At 36.6% G+C, this 20,627-nt stretch overlaps 1 protein-coding gene across 4 annotated transcripts in view; it reads right to left on the minus strand.

Annotated features, from left to right (window-relative positions):
* The window catches only part of GLCCI1 (glucocorticoid induced 1), a 53,805-nt gene that overhangs the window by 22,997 nt on the left and 10,181 nt on the right, over positions 1 to 20,627 (minus strand). For all 4 annotated transcript variants that reach the window (XM_021538357.3, XM_021538356.3, XM_077787834.1 and 1 more), the window contains exons 2-3: positions 10,740 to 10,891; positions 2,955 to 3,041 (exon numbers count right to left, since the gene is read on the minus strand). In XM_021538357.3, the coding sequence (XP_021394032.1) occupies positions 2,955 to 3,041; positions 10,740 to 10,891 (239 nt within the window). The remainder of the gene's footprint in view (positions 1 to 2,954; positions 3,042 to 10,739; positions 10,892 to 20,627) is intronic.

Below are 20,627 nucleotides of genomic sequence, written 5' to 3' on the forward strand. Positions count from 1 at the left end.
TATTGAGAGCTAAGGACTTCTAAATTTCTAGTAAGACTCACTACAAGAAAGCAAACATATATCTATTTTATTGCTAGACAGACTTAAATCCTGACACACAGCTATTTCAATTAAGGGCAAAGTAAGTCTCACTACCCAAACTGAAATCCTTTTTTAAGTGCTTATTCTGAATTCATCTGCTTGCTTGGGATGTTAAACTTATATACTCGCTTTTAGTTTTTACAATGTAGATGTTTAAAAAAGGTCTACCAGTTGTATTAAATAAATGTATTTAATTTTATTAGTACTCAAATTAACCAAGGAAAAAACTATTTTTTGAACTTAAATGCACAATCTTATTTTATCAAAACTAGTAATTACCACACAAGTGTTTAGCTAGTTTACACTACCAACATATTAAAAAAATTGCTAGAAATCATTACATTAATTTCTGAAGCAAGAAAACAGGAATACAAATTCCTAAAACAAATAATGTAAACTGCCAACAGCTATCTACTTGTTTACTGTCAAATACTGTGGAAAACAATTCAAAATTCTGAGCAGAACAATGTTACCTACACTACACATAAGAAATGCAGTTGCCCAGGAGAAGGTGATAATTTTATTTCCATTATTTATGCCCTTGCTTTGAGTTGCCCATAGCTTTGTCAGATGTCTACCATGCAGCATTCTGCTATATCTCCTTCCAGTTAGAGACTTCAATAGAATTGTTAGGGCTGTTTAAGAATGTGATTTAAAATGAAAGGGGGAGTGGAAGAAATTTTGCCAGTTTATGTGCCAAAGCATATTACTTTAAGGTTTTTTACCTTCATGTTTCTGTTTTCTACTGCTTTGGATGAAAAAGCCAAACATTTTCCTGAGGGTCCTTTATGCTGCAAAGGTCTTCCTCTAGTCCCTTGGAAGAATCTTTACATTTGGTGAAGCTTTGGCAAAAATTTCAGTTTGCACATGTTCAAGAAAGATATCTGGAACTGGCAGCTGCACTTGTTAACAATTCTGTCTCTGGTGGGCTTTACAGCTTGAATAGAACCACCCCAGGGAATTTCTCCTTCCAGGAACTGCAGATTAATGTGGCACAAAGAAACTGAGTGCACAGATACTGCTGGTATTGAACAAATACTTAATACCCACCACATAGGCTGACACTGAGGGAAAGGAAAAAGAAAGAGACAAACAATGGATAGCCAGAACTAACAAGGAGCTGGAAGTTAACAGAGTAAGAGCTCAAATAGGGTAGTTGAATAGTGGCTGGATGATGAGTGAAGTATGACATGAGTTATGAGCCCAAGGAACTAGAAAAGGTAAGAAAACTGGCCTGAGTAGCTGGAGAAAGGAAAGCAGAGGAAGAGGAAGAACTGTATGCTGAAGAAGACAAAGGTAGGTTTTGGCGTGAGCAACCATTGCAAAGTTTGGACAGAAACAAAACCTATTTTGTCTACTAAGGCATTCTAGCAAAAAAAAAAAGGAAACGCATTGGCCACACATTTCTTATCTTTCTCTTGTGGTCAGTACACCAAGAGGGTGGCAACCCAGCACAATGGATTACAGTTATCAAATGGCAGAGACTTGCTTACATGCTGAAAGGTTCACTATCACTGACAGCCACAGGCCTGTGGAGAAGAGCTGCTTGTTGCACAAACTGATAGGAAACTGCCAGAGTATGAAGGATAGTCTTGCAGTAAAAGCAAGGAAACATTATCATAGAAAAACAGATGCTACTCCTGTCTGTATTATAGTTTCTTTGTGATGATAGGTAAAGGTTTAAGCCAAAACTTCTCAGACACAAAACTCCTTCCACACTTATTTCTGGTCACTTAATCTGTGATCCCAAGTGCTTCCTCAGAGCTGTAGATGAAGTCATCCAGGCAACTGAAGGCCCATGTGTCAATACAAGGTTTCATGAGATGTAGTCAGTGAAATGGGAACAGAAAACCCTCTTCTGATCAACCCATCTTTGGCCCAGGACCTCACCCTTAGAAATAAGGCTATTGCCACCAATGGATTTCAAGATTAATCTACATTTGTCAAATGTGGTTTTAAAATTTGAGTAATTAAACTTGCATCACTCCTTCTGATAATTATTCTATCAATGGCTGTCCAGAAGAAGACTGCCTTTTAATGTCATCGCCTTAGATAACCTATACACTCCTTCTCATTTTTGAATGCCATATTCAACAGGGAGTCAGGAAAGAGCATGCAAGAAGCCCAGAGTATGAGGGAAAAGTTCCACCTCATGGGAACATACTGCAAGATTCATTTTTCTAAAGGAAAAGTGCAGTTCTTGAAAAGAGGATACACTCTTCCTGACAGGGGCATAAGGCTGAATGTAGCTCATTATTAGGTTCTGGACAGATTTAGTTATTCAGACTCTGGACAAAATGGAGGTTACTGGGACAAAAACTGAGATATTGTCATTTCAGCTGAGCTGGAGACCATTTTACTGTATCAACTTTCTCATTATGAAAATCCACTTTTTGTAGGTTCTTTCTAGTTGCAATTGTAGTCTACAGCAAAATATTTATGGATTAAAGAGCATTTCAAGTACTCATACCATTACTGTATCAACACTTTTTTTGTGGAAGTGGTGTCCTCTCCATCTCCAACCTAAAATCTGAACAAAATTTCTAAGCAAGGATGTGAACATACCACCTGACACTTTGCATTTTCCAGGAGAGCAACATTAAAGGTCAGAAAGCTAACTAACATTACACTGAACAAGAAGCCAATTCCTCAATGCTCACTCTGGCCACTCTTTCATAATCAATACTTAGTATGCAGGGAGGAAGCATAAAATAACAATCACTCTTTAAACAACTCTTAGACTGGGGGTAAAACCTGTTTCAAAAGCAAAAAAGGAGAGTGAAAGGGTGCAGTTTCCTGGACTCCAGATATGGTTTAAAAAATGTCTTGGGCTTATCAAAACTTGAAAGGCTCCACTGTGCAAAACTTCTCACCTCTTTCAGCTGATCAGCACTTCCCCACGATGCCGAGCGCTGATGTGATCTCTTTTCTGCTCCCTCTTCAGCCCAACAGCTGGGTGTCTAGAAGGGGAAAAAAAGGAAGAAAATGCACTGTACTGAATTCTCCAGGTAAGAAAAGCTTTCTGGCAGAAATTACTGCTTTACTCTTTAGACAGTGTCAGAGTTATGTGAATAAATTTCAGATCCTGATATGCAGCACTAATAATCTCAGTAAATAAAATGCAATATAGAAAACAAAGCTTTGTAAACTTGCATTTACAAAGGATGAGAACAATGCACGTTACTGAAGAAAGAATCAGAGGCCTGACAAAAAACCTTACCTGGCTGATCCCACTGTGCTTTGGCATCCATGTCTACATTTCACTTGGTGGAAAGTTTAGAAAACCATACAATTAAAAAAACTGTAGAACAAACTTAAGCCAGGATTCACTTCTCCCACCTGTCTTGCTCAGCAACTGGACCACAGAACCAATCCCTTCTTGCTAACTCAAACTTGGTAAGATCTGGATACACCATTTATTTTTGGCACCAATTTACATGACCAGCACAATGGCAGACAGGCCTTTTCCAGCCATATCTCAAATCTTAGAGGTTTGGGGACTGTCCTTAGGATGTAGGAGCTAAAGACTGAGAAGCATCAGAAAGCCCAAACTCTTAACCACTATGTTTATTTGCAACAAGGCTATAATGAAAATTGAGGTTATCCACCAGAATTCCTGAGCAAGAGTCACAGGAACAATGGAAACATCTAAAATTCAGAAAGTTTGGGATATGAACTATATAAAATTCAGTGCTATAGGCAGATAAATATAAATCTGTTGATGTTGATCCCTCAACAATTCCTACTAGTATTAGCTGAATCTTTCACAGTAAGTACACAAGAAATAAAACTGTACCACTGAAAACAACAATTTGTCCATGGGGTTTTTAAGGGAGGGGACCACTGCTGACACTTCTAGGGAGACAAAACCCAAGCCCACAAGACAAATAGGATCTGAGATTCTCGTGCCTGTGGGACTTGTTCTCATGGATGGAAACCCTGCTCTTCCACAGCCTTCCTTACTCTTGCTTCCCATGTAGGATCTAGAAGCTTTTGTAGTACCCGCACAGATACTGGAGACTGTTTGGCTCAGGCAGGAGGCTGGGCACCTCTGGAGAACACCATCAAACCAGCCCCTACAGCTCCTTGCTGCCCTGCAAAGGGAGCTGGGAGCAGCCCCCAGGCCAGGCCACTCCAGGCCAGCCATGGTACTGTCAAGCTCAGAATAGTAACTTCAGAGCACAGGCTGCACCTTCATAACCACCACACTGCCACAGTATTATACAGCCTACAGCCCAGCACCTAACTCATCAGTGCTAATATTTCATGTCCTCAGTCTGTGTGCACAGGCCTACATAACCCTCTTGTGTTTTCTGCCACCTCTGCACTTCCCATGATTTTGGTGGGGGCTTTTTCTCTGTTATTCTTACGCCACCAGTAATACTTCAACCAAAGGCCCAGCAAGCTGTGTGGATGACTAGAAAGCCAAATGGAAAAAGTCAGTCTTGAAGTTTTTCCTGCATGTTCCCAGAAAAGAAAAAGTAAGTTCTTATATGAAAAGTTAAGAGTTCTGTGTACTTATTACATGACTATGTTATAAAATAACCCCTTCTGTCTGGGTCTGGGTAAGAAACCCAGATAATGTGGTTATGAAAAAAAAGAATAAAATCAAATGTGAGAAGTGAAAACAGCTACTTAAAACTATGTGAAAGACAAGGCAGTCCCTCAGCCAGGCAGCACTTAACTCTCCTGACCCAAAGCAGAGCCCCTGCCATATGCATGTGCAACCTGTATGTGTGCATCTGCTTGATCTGCATTTTAACAGAGCCACCTTCTAAATAATTACTTCATTTTCCAGATTCATCTCCCTGAAATTTGTGTGGAAGACATTCTGTTTGGTTTAAATGTTGGGGTTTTTTAAACATTGAAGTAGCTTGCAGATTCTACTAGACTAGTGAAAATGGGGAAAATTTTTTACTTTTTCAAAATCATAAGATTTCACAATCTGTTACAATTTACTTTGTAATTTAAACTGCTCTTACAATATTTTACTATATCCCAAGTACAGCTGGAACCATACCCTCACACAACACCAGTAATAAAAAGGGAATTCTGAAAAAATTTATCTTCTAAAGAGTGTCACTCACTACAACACTGCTCCACCATTTGGGGAACATCAGGATGAATTAGAATCAGGCAGTCTGGGGGCTTAAATACTTACCTGTAGTGCAAAAGGGTGTACCAGGGATCACTAAAAGCTTATATCCTTTAAACTATAGTTTAATAAACTGAAATTATATCAAGATTCTAAAAAGCCAAAGTGACTTTCTCAATAAAGTAAACTGTTAAAAAACAAAACAAGTATGTAGAACACACAGACCTGACTGTATTTTTCATAAACAGAGATATTGATTCAGATAGCAAGGATAAAACACAAACCAAGATCAACCCCTGAAGACCTTCATCAACAACAGCACTGATTGCTAGGAGAGACAAGTGGAAATCTTTATAGTGCAGAGAATCTACTCAGAAATCAAAAATAAAAATCAGAAAACATCTATTCACTTCATACTAAATTTTGTACTTGTTCAAGAATGCTTTGATATTCTCTTCCACTCAAATAGCATCTCCTTTGAGACAAGGACTACATGGATACTTTCAGTCCCTAGTAAACTGAGTCAAGTTTGCACAACCTGCAAAGTATACAGGGGGCAGACTATTTGTGATCCTCAGTTTTACCTGCAGTATTAGATTACAAACACTGTATTAAGTTCCTAGCACAGTACTGAAGTCAGACAGTGTTATATTTATGTGTTATTTAGAGGCAAATTTAAAAAATAATAAGCTTTATAAAAATCAGACAACATAAGCAGTTACTAGAGTATTATTGCAAGGTATTCTTCTTCAAACCGTGGAAATTGCAACCTACATTATATGAAGAATAATTTTGGGTTTGTAACATCAAATCATTGTATTCAAGAAAAACTTTTAAAAAACAAATAGAAGCACCACAGATTTGTTGTATTCAAACAGAAATTCTGCTTTTCCAATTTTAGCTTATGTATGAACACCTCATCTCAAATGATGTCATTTAGATCACAAATAAGATGAGGGTGTGTAGCACCCACGATCTGTCACATTTCATGGAAATTGTTTTCACATCTTATTTACAACTTCCACAAAACAGCCTTATTAATGGAAGCCTCATTTGAAGCTGCAAGTGTATTTCTGAAGTGTTAAACATATGGAAAAAAAAAAAACAATATTAAAGCCAAAATGTAATTCAGAATTGTATTAGAAGAAACATTTCTGAATCACAAACAAAACCACAGTTGCTGCACTTCAAGTCAGAGGAAGGGTAAGAGTATCTCTCACAGTAAGAAATGCCAGGCACTATCTCTGAAACTGGTATATTTCAGAGCACCACAGAAGTTATACACTGAACTTCATGAAAAAGATTAGTCCTGCAAGGCCATATTAAGAAAATAAGATTTTAGGGGAGATCCTTGAAAACACTAGATAATGCATGCATCCTACAAGACATGGATCCCTTGTTTTCAAGATATTAAGGCTTGTGGTCCATTTCAGCTGACATGTGGGAAAGGACATGCTCAGAATGCCAAAGCTGTTTGCTCTCTTCAGTCTTCAATTACCACAGTTCTAACTCACCCAGCCTTGTGGAGATCAGCATTTCTTCCAACACGTTTGGTAATCCTGCCTTGCTTTTCCATCCATGGCCAGGACATACACCTACATTCTTTCCACTTAGATCAGAATGACTGCACAGCATACCAACCTACCTAAACCTAAAATAAGACTGTATTACTTTAAGTATCTCATATTTATTGCCAGCCCTTCAGTCCTACTACTACATCCAGCCTGCATTCCAGAATATCTGCATATGTCTATGCTTTACAGGGGAAGCAATATATTTTTTAAGAACTTCCACATTCAAAAGAAACCCCACTGCAGCACTAGAAGATAAAAACTGATGGGTTTTCAGATATTTCTAAAGCATTCAAGGGCCATCTAGAAACTTTACAATGAGAAATTGCCTAAGCAGTTAGAAGTCAATTTGACTATAGATGACGACTCTTAAACATCAAACAGGTTACGTCAGAATGACAAATCCACAGCTCTATGACATATCTGATTCCCTGTCTTTTCTGACAATATACATCATTAAAATGCACCACAAAATTAATTATAACTAATACACCAATAAAAAGCTTCATGGAATTGAGCCTCTTTGTTTATGTCTGTTCATATTACAGCAAAAAAAAAATCTACCCAGAAGAAAAAAAAAAGTGTCTAATGAGAGCTATCCATATTAAAGCCTTGACCTACCCATGAGAAAAACTAGATCCCAACATTCCTGGATATGCCTAAGTCATCAATTGGAAATCACTGAATAATAAAATGCCACCAGGGCATTTGCTCTTCTTTGTATTATTTAGATTGAGAAAGACTCCAAGACAAAGTTTAACTGACAATATTTTTGTTATGACATCAACATCATGTTTCTTTCTAATATTTTTTAATTTTATAAATATCTTTTCAATTACTTAGCTACTGCCAAATAACTATATTTATCAACTCTGACAATTATCCAAACGTTTCTGAAGATTCCAAAGTTAGACACAGCCATTTCAACATTGAGTTGTTCCTTACACTATTAAGGGCAGAAATACTTAAATGATGAAGCATATAGAAGTGGTGTGCAAAATTGTTCCACCAGTGCTTCCAAAAAAGACAGAAAAAATGGGGAAAGAAGTTATACTAAGTTTTAAATGGCCTTAATGAAAAGTTCAGATTTTACAAAAGGAGAGGAAAGTAGGACAATAGAGAAACTCAGGAAGGGAATTACAAAGTATATCAACACAAGTAACTTCTTATAATAAAAAGTTTACCTGCATTTCTGAAATACTTATAACACTACTAAATAAAATTGCATATGTCTAGTTATCAAAAATGTGCTGCTCCTTAACACACATGAATTCTGAGAAATATTGAATTGTACAAATACCACAATTCAGTGTGACAGTGCATTTTTCCAAAAGCAAACAACCACTTCTCTTCTGTAGTTTCAGTCAAAACACCTGGGGCAAGTAACAAGGACACAGAAATACGAACTATAGTTCCTATTCTCCAAGATATGACAGAAACTAAACCAAACAAAATTATGTTCCCTCCCTTCTATTACTGTGAATAAAATTTTATTCATTAATATTATACAAGTTGAAAGAATTTAAGTGGACTTGGAATAAAGCTCACTAAAGGTTCATCTGATCACCATGAAGACCAGAAACTGTCTCTCTTTTTTTAAACAACTTGAATTCTAAGAAACTTGGAACAGCCATAATCACCACCTTAGCAAAAATGCACAAAATTTAGATTTTAGGTTAACATTTAATTAGGAACAAAATATACCCTCAAAAGAGAAATAATTATTCTACCTACAATGTAAGGTATACTGACAGCATTGTTCTTGAATTTAAAAGTAAAACAAGAGATAATGAACATCAAGAAACCATTTTTCTGTACTTGCATGTTTCATTGGAGAATAAATTAACTTCTTTTTATTTAACTTAATTTACTATGCATGTATCCCATCAACAACTTGGAACTCATCCTCAGTTCTTGAAATTAGATAGACTTCAAAAAACACAGAGCTCAAACAACAAAAACCTAGACATACACCAAAACATAAGACAATGTTTTATGATCATCTTCAAGCCTCCAAGTGAGAATTTTATTTGGGAAAAAACATCCAAAAACCAAATAAAAAAAAAAAAACCACCTAACAGAAAAACCCCTCCAACTGGAAATCACTGTGCATATCAATAAGCTTGTTCCATTTTACATATTCGTAGTCCCAAGAAGTGACTCAACTTAAGCACTGAAAAATGCTTGAGTCTGGCACAATTTGAATAAAGAGACTGCTAATATAACTCCATGCTGGAAGATATCCACAAATGCAAACCTTGAGATCTCCCTGCTCCTATCCCCTTGAAATAATACATAATTTGGAATGACAACAGTATGCTTTTCCTCTCTTTTATACTTGATTATGCTGAAAAGGTAAAATTTCATTTTTAGTTTCTGAATGAGGCAAAGGGAGGCAGCCAAATATTCACATAACCTGAACACTTACTTGTGCTCACTAGGAAAGGAATTTTACTGCCAAATACTTGGAGCTGAAATACTTATAGAACAGTTTGTTTATCTTTTCTGTAACTAGTGAAAATGTTTGTTTGTGAATGTTTAAATATTCTAAATTTTCTATTCGTAAGGGTATTTGTAGAGATTGATATGGATATGCATTTTAAGAGAAGAGTTAAGAAATACAATAACTACAAAGCATGCTACTGAAAATCTCCTGAATGGAAATTATGCTTTCAAAACAGAAACACTAAGGTCATAGTATTGTGAAAAGAAGGCATCTTGAAAATAAATCCAGGATTAAGACCTTTTTAAGTAGATCTTTTGTGACAGTAAATATGACTGCTGCTTTTTGGCTAAAACTGACTGTCTCATTTCAAAATAAGCAGAACATGAAGACAGCCTTTTCCAAAGAGTCTTCATTACAGCTTCTAAAAATTTTCTTGGAACATTTTAATCATCAGTTTCTCTAATTCATTAAGTAAAATTTCTGAAACATACAAACCCTTTTTTTTCTTTTCTATGCATTCTGTGCTTATCTTTACCCCATCAAAGTGCTTCCTGTGCTGCATAACACCATATTTTAGCAATGAGGAAACTTCTCTATACATTCTAACTTGTCCTGAGAAACTCAGTATTACACAAAAGACTAGAATCACAGAATCTATTTAAAGATCCATGATAACTATGGATCAGAATTGTGGCCCAAGAGATAAACAACTGATTTAACAACCAAACTACATGGCCTGTTAGATTGAAACTATAACTAAAAAGAGCTAGTTTCTTCTAGTTTCCAATTTAGTTTGGAAGACAAACTCAGATGGCTTATTCCAAACCTCAAAAGCACCGCTGAAAAAAACAAGAATGCAGCTCCTTTGAGAATAACTGGGGAGGGGTAGTTAGAATTATGTATTTTTAATCTGTTTGACAGTGATCATCTTTGTGGCAACAAGCTCCGGCACAAGGAGGAAGAAGGTGCGAAAGAACATTCACCTTTCTAGTCGAAGAGCACTGGAGCAGTAGAATGCCCCAGCAACCTACCTGCCAGAGGGTCCTACTAAGGACAGAGCCCTGAAGAGAATGCAAGGCTATCATAAGAGTATCAGGCCATGAATAACCTCAGTGGCCTTCCCTCAGCCCCACACACACATAGTTTTTCAGACTCACAGATTTATTATCATGATTTAGTAAAATCTTTTTTCCTTTGTTAGCCACTGTTATATGGACTCTTTTTCTTAAATAATACTCAGCACAATTTTGCATATAACAGCTTCAAAATAAATCAGATATAAGGCTGAGATTGATATCTGCATATTTAGCCTCAATAGATCTGCCCACATTGAGAAAATTATCTTTAACAACTGTTTTCTAAAAGCATACAAATATTATCATCACATACCATGTTACTGCATTAGCACCGATTAAAAAAAGACTACTGTAACTTATTTTAGGATTTCATATTTCTAATAAAATTAAGAGAATCCACATTTCTTCAGAATTAAATTGAGTAGACATCAATTATATGAAACATCTCTGTCTTGTTTTACTGCTTTTACCTGAGTAGATTTATCTTTCATACATGAAGGGTAGTGTACATGGGGATCACGTGGCCACTGTCCTGTGAGGTAAGGTCCTGTTATTGTGTCCAAAGAAGAAGTTCGCCTTATGGTACCAGAAGTTCTGATTTGCTGGGATTTTGGCCTGTCCACTGTAGAAAACCAGAACAAAATCAACAAAAAAGTCAGGCTAAATTTGACGTGAAATGTTAAAAGCTAGCTATGACACACAATGGCAAGAACATATCAGAAATCTTTGTCTAAATGCCAAGCTGAAGAGAACACCACCACATCAAAGCAAATACATCAGACAAAAAAGAAAAACAAATAGAAAAGGGAAAACTTAACAGTTACAAAAGTCCCAATGCTTAAGGTGTTCATATCTGCAAAGAGCTTATCCTATGTATTTTCATCAGCAAAAATCACCAAGCAAATTTAAATACAGTGATGATGCAACTCAGGAAAGCCAGACATGCAGAAATAGAAAATATAGCATAGCACTTTTTAAGTCAGCTTGCTTAGCTTTCTAAATACTAAAATACATATCATGAGAAAAATTGTGGTTGTTAAGAGGATGCATATTGGATTTATCCTCTTTTCCATATTATTTCATCATTTCAATCAATTCCATATTATTTACAAGATCCCATTGCAGGCCTTAGCAAGCTGAGAGTGTGACTCCATCTTTCCCTCTGACAGAGGGAAATGCCTTGCAGTCAGAGCAGCTGCCTTGTTTGTTTTCACTCATCATTGTGCCTGCAGTCCTCAACTTCTCCCTGTACTTTTCTCACCACATACCTAGATCATGGAACACTTTTTGCATTTCATTTGGAGAGCAATGTGCAGGGTGATTCACAAGATTAATGTGGGAAAGAGCACAATTTTACAGCATGCTCTCTGGATTGTCTTTGTCTGATTTGTCCTTTAGGCAAAATTACTTCATATACTCATTTTCTAGACTTCACATTAGCCAACCTAAGCCCTACATGGCAGCTACTGTCTTTTCTGCTCATCCCTACTAAAAGAAATTCACAAGTGAGATAACTTCCAAGTTAATCACATGGCATGCAATGATCTGACCCACCAAAAGCCTAGTGACTGCTCAGAACATGAGAGCAGACCTGCTGGCACACTTATGAATCCAAACATGGAACCTGGACTTCACAAGTATTTTCTATTAGTTTATCAGCTAGAACTGATGGCTCTCAAAAGGCAGAGTCCATCATCAATGTTATATACAGCATTCAGCACAGTTAGGGTATAGCTTGCACTAATACAGTATGGTTATAGTATGATAGATGAAGACAATGTTAAAACAGACCATTTTAGACAAATATATAGACCAGTTCAAACACTGTATTAGCTACTCATTTTAGGTGAAGGGTTCTAAATAATGCTGTGAATTGGACATGATGTAATGTATCATGATGACTTTCATACTATAATTATTCTGACTGCCTTATCTATAAATCAAATCTCTACCATTTCTAACAGATCTATCCTTACAGGATTCCAATTATGACAAATCTGCATTGTAAGAAAGAACCTTGAACTATTAAAAGTAAAGAAGTCTGAAATGCAAAACAGATGACAAATTTTAAAAATTAAAGTAGTGTTTACATCTGCACTGAAACACAAGAGTACCTAATGGGTAAAAAGCTACAAAAAATTCTTCCAACCTTCCCTGTCATGCTATGGCACTATGCTACTCTCTCAGCCCAAGTTTTGAAAGTTTCTCAAAAAACACCTTTTAAAACAAGTCAGAAACAATGCACAAGATAATGTTTGAAGATGAGGAAGTAAAGAGTAAACCCAGAAAACACAAGCCCAAAAGACACAACAAAATATATACAATCAGACAGTTAAGGTTTGTAACTTGTTCTACACCAAGAGGAAAGGCAACAGAAGTCCCAACATTAATAACTAAAATAATGTCATTAAAACTAAAGAGAAACCAACACTACCAAAAATTACTAGTTTTGTTTTTCCATCTTGGAAGTACACTGCAAGTCCCTATCAAGCCTTAAAGCTGCAAGAAGAAAAAGATCAAGACATGGTTTCCAAAGTCCCTACTATTCATCAATGTTTCTCTGAATTAGGGAAATAAACCACTTCTCAACTGCATAAACCAATTCAAGTTAACACTAATTTAATTACATCCCTATTCCACTGTTGTCTGTGCTCCTTCCATCTCTTTTGAGATGGATTTCATGCCATCCCTATTCCACCATTGTCTGTGCTCCTTCCATCTCCTTTGAGAAGGCATGCACAGACAGATGTGTGAATCCACCTGGCAAAATAATTCACTGAGTTAAATATAATGAAGGCTAAAGTGCGCCCCATTTTTTTTTCCCCCATTACAGCAGAGTTGGCACAACATAATGAGCAGAAACCACCAGGAGAGCTAGAAGAACAGCAGCCCTGTGGTCTGTTCAAAAACAGTTTTGGCTCCTCACCTCTTATGTGTCATTAGAACATAAAAAATAAAGGAGAAGGGATCCATAAGCATGATATTTGAAGGATCTTCTGCAAATTAGTGTTTGACAAAAGTGTCTTGTATAGTGATGGACTCAGACATGATGGAATGCCCTGGAGAGCATCACTGTACTGGACCCCAACAGTGGCAGATCAGATCAGCTTAAGTAGTTTTCTAAATATTAGAACTGCTCTCAAGGTTTATTTCTTCATCTTGTTTTTCTCACCTCATCATGTATGTGGCTTCCCACTACTGTAGGGAGCTACTATGTAACACTTCTTCCCAAATTTTCATTATCAATGGAATGCTGATGCTACTATCATGAATACCCTTCTCCAGCCCAGATCACTTTCTCTGGTTGGAAACCTCATGCTCCAGTTTTCTCAGAGAATCAAAACAGCTGAAGTGCTTCAACAGCTCCTGAAGATAGCCAACAGACTTCAGCATTCAGAAAGGCTTCAACAATGTGAAGAAATCTCTAAAATTACACACTGTAAGGTTCTGAAGACTGAAACTTCCAAGTTTCAGATTAAAACTCATTTGACAATATCCCAAGCGCATGAATGGATTTTGCTGCAGCAGTAAGTCAAAGGATTCTGTTGTTTTATTGACAAGTGAGACACCTCATATGAAACACAGCCCTACCTCCAGAATAAGCAAACTTAAAATCACAGCACTTAAGCAGTGTAACATAACCTGAGGAAGTTATCTAGAAACAAGAAAAGCAAGACATATGCTTGCAGCAAGGCAAAATACCTCATGACCACTGAGATTAGCTTGGTTGATTAGAGAATAATGATAATACTGCCCAGGTTGTGGATTTGATCCCTGTATGGCTCTTCTCTTAAGAGTGGGACTCCATGATCCCTGTGAGTCCCAATTCAGAATATTCCGTGATTCTATGTGTTACTTAAAATATGCCAGAAGTTTTAATAGCATGTATTTAGGACAAGTTGCTACACCATTCTAGTTATGAATGTTACACAAAGTGACACAAGGGTCCACCTGAATACTACAGCTGGCAAAATTCAGCATGATCCTACCTCCCAGCAGGAATCAACTAAAATAACCTGCATGAAATCATGATTCTGCATGCTGCATTGAGAGCAAAGAGAGTTCTAGTTATACCACCTAGACTGACTGAAAAAAGGTTTCCGTTTCTCTGACAGCAAAATGTAATTCAGTAAGAGCCTAACACGACAGTTCTTTTGAAAAGGACATGGGGCTCAAATAAAACCATCTGCTGCAGTTCTAAAATGAAGAGCATGCCTTCCCATCTAGGATAGAGGCAGCTAACCTGCACATAATCTGAAAGCCATGTTCACAGTCCATTTTTAGCTTAAATAGCTTTGTGCCACATGTGCAATGAGGAAAATCACCTGCAACAGAACAGCAGGACTGACAGCTAGCACTGGTAGCAGTAAAAAAACTGGTTCAGCTCAATCTACCAGAGCTCATCTGTCAACATCTTTTCTTCCCATGTTTCTTTCAACAGTTAGCAAATTCAGTTCAAATTTGGCCAGAACTTTTCCACTCACATACTTGCATAGATATAACTGATTTTAAAGGACTAAAATTATCCTAAGAATCTCAGATAACACAGACTACTCTCAAACTGAATGAAAACCATGACATAAAAATAAAATTTATTATTCTCCAAAACTAGTATTGTCATTTCACTATTGATGTCAGCTAATTGTGACACTGTCCTGCCAAAAGGTTAGACAACATTCTTGCAGTAATTTCTTAATTTCTTTTCTCAAAAGTTTTTTTTTTTTTTAATTTAAACTATTAACCCAAAACCATGAAGTATCAGTATTAGATTCCACAATCGTTTTCATGAGATGTTGTTTCTCTTCAGTTTAGTTGCTAGCACCCTGCACAACCTTCTGGTCACAAGCTACTCATGAAATGAGTCCCAAGCTTAGGACTCATCCATTCCTGAAGAATTTCAGATTTTATCTAGGAAATAAATATTAACTTCAAAAAACTTCAAACACAACTTCAAATAAATACCAACTTCAAAAGAATTTTCTACAAAAATACTCTTGGGAAGAGTCACTATGATGGATATCCTAGTCTGTCTAAAAATCTTTTCAAGAGCCACGAAGTCAGAGTTCAAATAGTCTGGCCCAAAGGATATTCAGAGACTATGTATACCACAAAAAAATAGCATCAGATATTTCTAGGACATTCCTATCAGATCTGACAAGAAATTTACAACAATCTACTAACCCAATGAGATGCAGAAGTGCCAGTGTGATTGCTTCTTAAATAATGAATTATGTGGGAATGCAGTCTAGGAAATCAAAAACTAGCAATGAAAGCTGAATATTAAGGAATGGTGACCCACAGTGAATGATGGCCTGACAAAATTTAAGTACATTTCCCACAGCAGCTACCGATGACTGTCCTACACCTAATTTAAAGTCCCCTCTCCTGTTACACCTTGTAAATGCATGAAAAAGGGATACCTTTGCTCTTGCTTACTTTGGACAGTGATTCCCTGAGTACCATAAAAGCAGACTTCTGGATTCAAGAAGACTCTGTCTCTGAAAAGCCTGGTCAAGGGAGGCTTTTCTTCTTTTTTGCTTGTTTTTTAAGCATGTATATAGTGACATGGTACTGACATCTGAATGCATATCTGATTGGTCTCCCCTGTTCTGACTATGTAGGTAGATGGTCAAACTGGTGCGTGTTTAATTTGCAGAACTGGTCTCTATGACTTTGCCAGGAAAAAGATTGAATAATGGGGATTCAGAGGCCTCTCTAAAAAAATATTTCAATCTTCATTCTCAAGGAGGCTTTTCTCTTGTAATTGGAGCCAAAATCTCTCATGAAAAAGATTAACAAGGGATTTGGGGTCCCCTGAAGTTTTACTCCAGAGGAGTAAAGAGATCTGTTGGCTCAAAAGACATTTCCCAGTGACTGACGGACTTGTTTCTGACCCAATCTGCTAACTGGCTGCATGAATGCATTAACAGTTCAGAAAGGTGCAGAGCAACAAAGAACATGCTGTTTGCCACGTACTGCTCATACAAAATAACAAAAAATAGGATTTTAAATAGGATCTTAAAAAACCCACAGCACCCTTTTATGTAATTGAAAAGAAAAAAAAGTTAAATTACTGCACTCTTCCTTCATCATTTCAAATTAAAATAGCCTAATCGTTTTAATAGCTTAAAACAAAACACTAGCATTTCAAAAATTTAAAAGGCAGTACAGTGCTTTGCTACCAAAATTGTAATTCTAAGAGAATATAAGAAGAGACAGTCTTTTTAAGCTACCTTCTGATACATCTCTAAAGTACCTTACATTCAGCTCCTTAAAACGTGTTTTCATTATGTGCACTACACTGGTTTTGGTTTAGTTCCCCAGTTTATATCTTTAGAAATTACAAGAGAGAATGACTGAAAACTAAGAGGGCTGACGTTCTGAAGTTACTACCCTGAAGAGACAGACACAATACGCTCTAATTTCCTCTTATCATCCTAACTGAAGGGGAAAATAAAGGCAGCACAGAACAGCACCATAATCTAACCAAGGCTCCAGCAACCAAAACCAAACAAGCAGAAAGCAGATTACTTCTTGAGAGCGAAGATCTTTTCAGAGATCCAGGTTCACGAATGATGTGCTTTCTGCATCTAGAATTCTTCAGGGAGAAGAAAAAAATAAAGAGGGGGACCAGTCTTCCACACAGTTCATTTCCACACAGTCTGGTAGTCAGGGCCGATTTGGTTTTGTACCTAACAAGGCTTATCAGATTGAACTGCAAGAAACAGAAGTCTATCAAGACGTCACCAATACTGTGAAAACAACATAAGACAAAACCAGCTTGTCCCTTCAAAGGAAAATTGTACACACACTGACCCACAGTATGGGATTTAGGAATCAACTATACTATCTTTTATAGCTATGACCAAGTCAACTAAAAAGGGAAGAGATCTTCTGATTAGCCACTGAATCCAACCCATAGGTTAAGGCACTCCCTTCCATAATGGAGGTTTCATGCAAGACTCTCAAGGACTCGTAGCCATGCAGGATAGCACAGGGGCAGGGCTAGCATGGATACCAGAGGAAGTAGAACACATGGATGAATTTGTAGGTATATTGCACTGGACCTGCAGTTGACTCAAAATCCTGGTCTCTGCCTCATGTCCCTTATTCCCCCCAACCACATGTCAAGTAAAATGTGACTATGAATATATTTCAGAAGTCAGATTTTGTTCACAGCAAAACTCTCCTGTTTAAAATCAACATTATCCTTAGAGATCAAACACAGAAAGAATGCTCTAATCTCCATAAGAAAAGTAAACAAACCATATGGCAGAAAGTTGCAGCCCGCTAAAGCTAAACTATTCTTCTAACAAGGATTACTGCTGGCATGCACAGGACCTGTAGGATTTCATATCACAAAAGCCTGCTTTGTTCAACAGATGTAACCTACACACTTGCACTCTTCTAACAGGATGACATGTAGGTAAAAAACACTAATTCCAAACTTCCATATTTTTATGTATTTCATGTTTTTAGAATATATTTTTCTTTGTAAGATTATTACTCCAAATTGAAATACTACACAAGTGTCTAAACTTAGTATCATTCAATAAAGTGTTTGTACTATAAAGTTAAGACAAATTTGATTGGAGCTCAGCAGCTAAGTACTTGGGAAAAAGCACACTGAAACAACCATCCATTAACTGTTAGACACTTCAGCAGATACAGAGAATTTCCTTCCTTTTAGTTCATTAATTTAGATCAGCTGAATCATCTATTCTATGTATCCAACACTGAGAAACAAACTGGCAACCAAGAACAGCTCTAAAGCTTGGGGTATTATTTTTATTTCCAATATATTAATAATTAAAATACTGAAGGTCATTATAAACACATGCAGTTGATTTAGTAACTGAAGAACACTTTTTTCAAATAAATTTGATGACTCTGAAGGGTTTTTTTGCTGTGGTTGTTATTATAAAGACAATACTTAAAATTTAACAAGAAGTAGAAAGTGAGGGTTTTGTAAACCTTCAATCTAATTCTTCTTTCCATCAAAATGCAGCTGGACATAATAATGAATAAAACAAATCAGAAGGAACAACTCACCATTTTCATAATCAAAATACACAAATAACTGTAATCAATGCACAGAGGCTATACAATGCCATCATAATGATCACCAATTATTAGAGACAGAAAGCATTCTCCCAGCTAGAGCAAATTACACTAAACAACAATATATTTTTCTGAAAAAAAATGAAAAATAGAAATGTAAAACCAGACTAAAATTGATTGCCTAAATGAGAATGCTTAACTTTGATGATTAAATAAATGATCTTTTCATTATCATAGAACATAAACATAGAAACAAAGGACTAGAAACAACTTCCTAAATCTGGAGCCCACTTTGCAGCTATCACTGACAAAATACATAATCACTTCAAAACAGACTAAAGTCAAATCTTACATCAGCTATTTGTCCTCACAATTCCTACTGGAAAAATAATTCAGGAACTTAACTTTTCCTGATGGTTTCAAGCCTTCTTACAGTTTAATATATAAATATTTATACTGCCAATCTAATCCACCCACTCATTCCCTTCTTTGCTCACCTGACAGAGCAAGTGTATTTTTATTCACATTTTTTCAGAATCACACAGTTTAACTCCTAACCTGCGAGTCCTTCTCTGAGTCAACTCCAGTTTGATTTTACTTTTCTTGACCTGTGGAGCATGAAAAGGGTGTGCAGTACTCCATTTAATGCCTCAGAAACCCCTGTGTGGCCAAGTGCTCTTTATGTAAAACCAGGCCTGTGCCCAGAAGTTTTTCAGTTGCTTCATGTTGGTAGTTTAGAGATCTCACCATCACCCAACTCCACCCTCCAGAATTTTCAAATTAGATGTTTCTCCTGTGAGAAAAAGATACTCTGATCAAGCACAACTCCACATACATTAACGGCCAATTTTTACTCTTACATCCAATTTTTTAAACTCATTACTTCAATTCCCATGGTTCTTAAATTCTTCTTGCATAATCTTCCTGTGTACTAATTAAACCTCTCAATATTCATCAACAGTTTCATCATCCTAATTTCAAAATTTGCCTAAACAGATAAGATCTACTTCCCGTCTAGTTCATCAGTTTTCCTATCAAATCAGCCAGGTTAGCATGACACTACTTGGAAAGCTCATTTTGCACTTTAACATTTCTCTCTAGTTTCGACCATCCCTTCAAATTTCTTCTGAAGTTTCACCAACAGTTCTCCATGCTTTAGAACTGGACACAATGTTTTTCACATTTTTAAAACATCAGCATTGCTGATGTACCTGCTATACTCAGGAGGTATCTATTCTCTAATGATATCACCCCTACTAACAAGACTGCCTCAGAAATTTGAAGGTAAGTGTCAATTTCTGAGTAGGCTTTTCTAGAATCCTGCAATGCAGATCTCTGAACTGACTTTACTGAAATACGCAATCTGTATTTACCACAGTCTTGGTAATTCCTACTCCAAATTATCCTTGTCCCTTACAATTTTGGGGGTTTTTTAAATATTTCTGGGTTAAAAATCACTGTTCCTATGGAAAGTGATTTCTTTGACTTTTTTCTAAGAAGCATTGAATAGCATCTGTGCTATTTCCTCTGAGACTGTAGCTACTATTCCTTGGAGCTGATTTTGAACCCATACATTGAAGCAAATCAGTCTCAGATCATTTTCAGAATTTTTTTCTTCATACCAAACGGTTACAATTTTTTCCTCATTTTTCAATCTGCATGTTTCTATTATATCTCTTAAAGTACACAAAGTCCAAGCCTGTTCATGTTTTAAAATTTTCAGCTAAGGTTCACCTTTTGATTGGTAACATGACATTGTTTCCTCAGTTCTTCCTGCTGTTTCTTGCAGGCGCTCTGCTTATTCCTAGCAGCCTTTTCGAGGTAAGTATCCATGCAATCAGATCACATCCTTGAACTTTTCTGATGTCTGAAAGACTCCAATAGCATTAACATTTTTCATTAAAACAGATTCTCTATAATTCAAGGCAGAGCAACACCGTTTAGACAAATTTTCAAACTACTTCCTTCCAAAATCCAAAACTTTACTCCCGATTCATGAGTTTTAAAGAAACCTCTATGTAGGATTTTCTTCTTTTGATGTATACGCGTGTAAATTTGCATAACTGCACAAAGGCTAGATCTAACATTTCTTTAATGTATGTACAGAGTCAGCACACCCATTTCTTCTGCTTCTCTGAAATTTTGATTTGTTACAGTTGGTAATTCCTATCTTCAATGTGGCCAGTCTAAGTTTGTACTATAAATCTTGAGGTCAAAAGATCTCGCTGCATCCTTCAACTTCATATTAAAGGCTATACACACCACTAAACACAAATCATGCACCTCTAATCATCTGA

This window comes from Lonchura striata, chromosome 1, assembly GCF_046129695.1.
Source record: "Lonchura striata isolate bLonStr1 chromosome 1, bLonStr1.mat, whole genome shotgun sequence".
NCBI classification, from domain to species: Eukaryota; Metazoa; Chordata; class Aves; order Passeriformes; family Estrildidae; genus Lonchura; species Lonchura striata.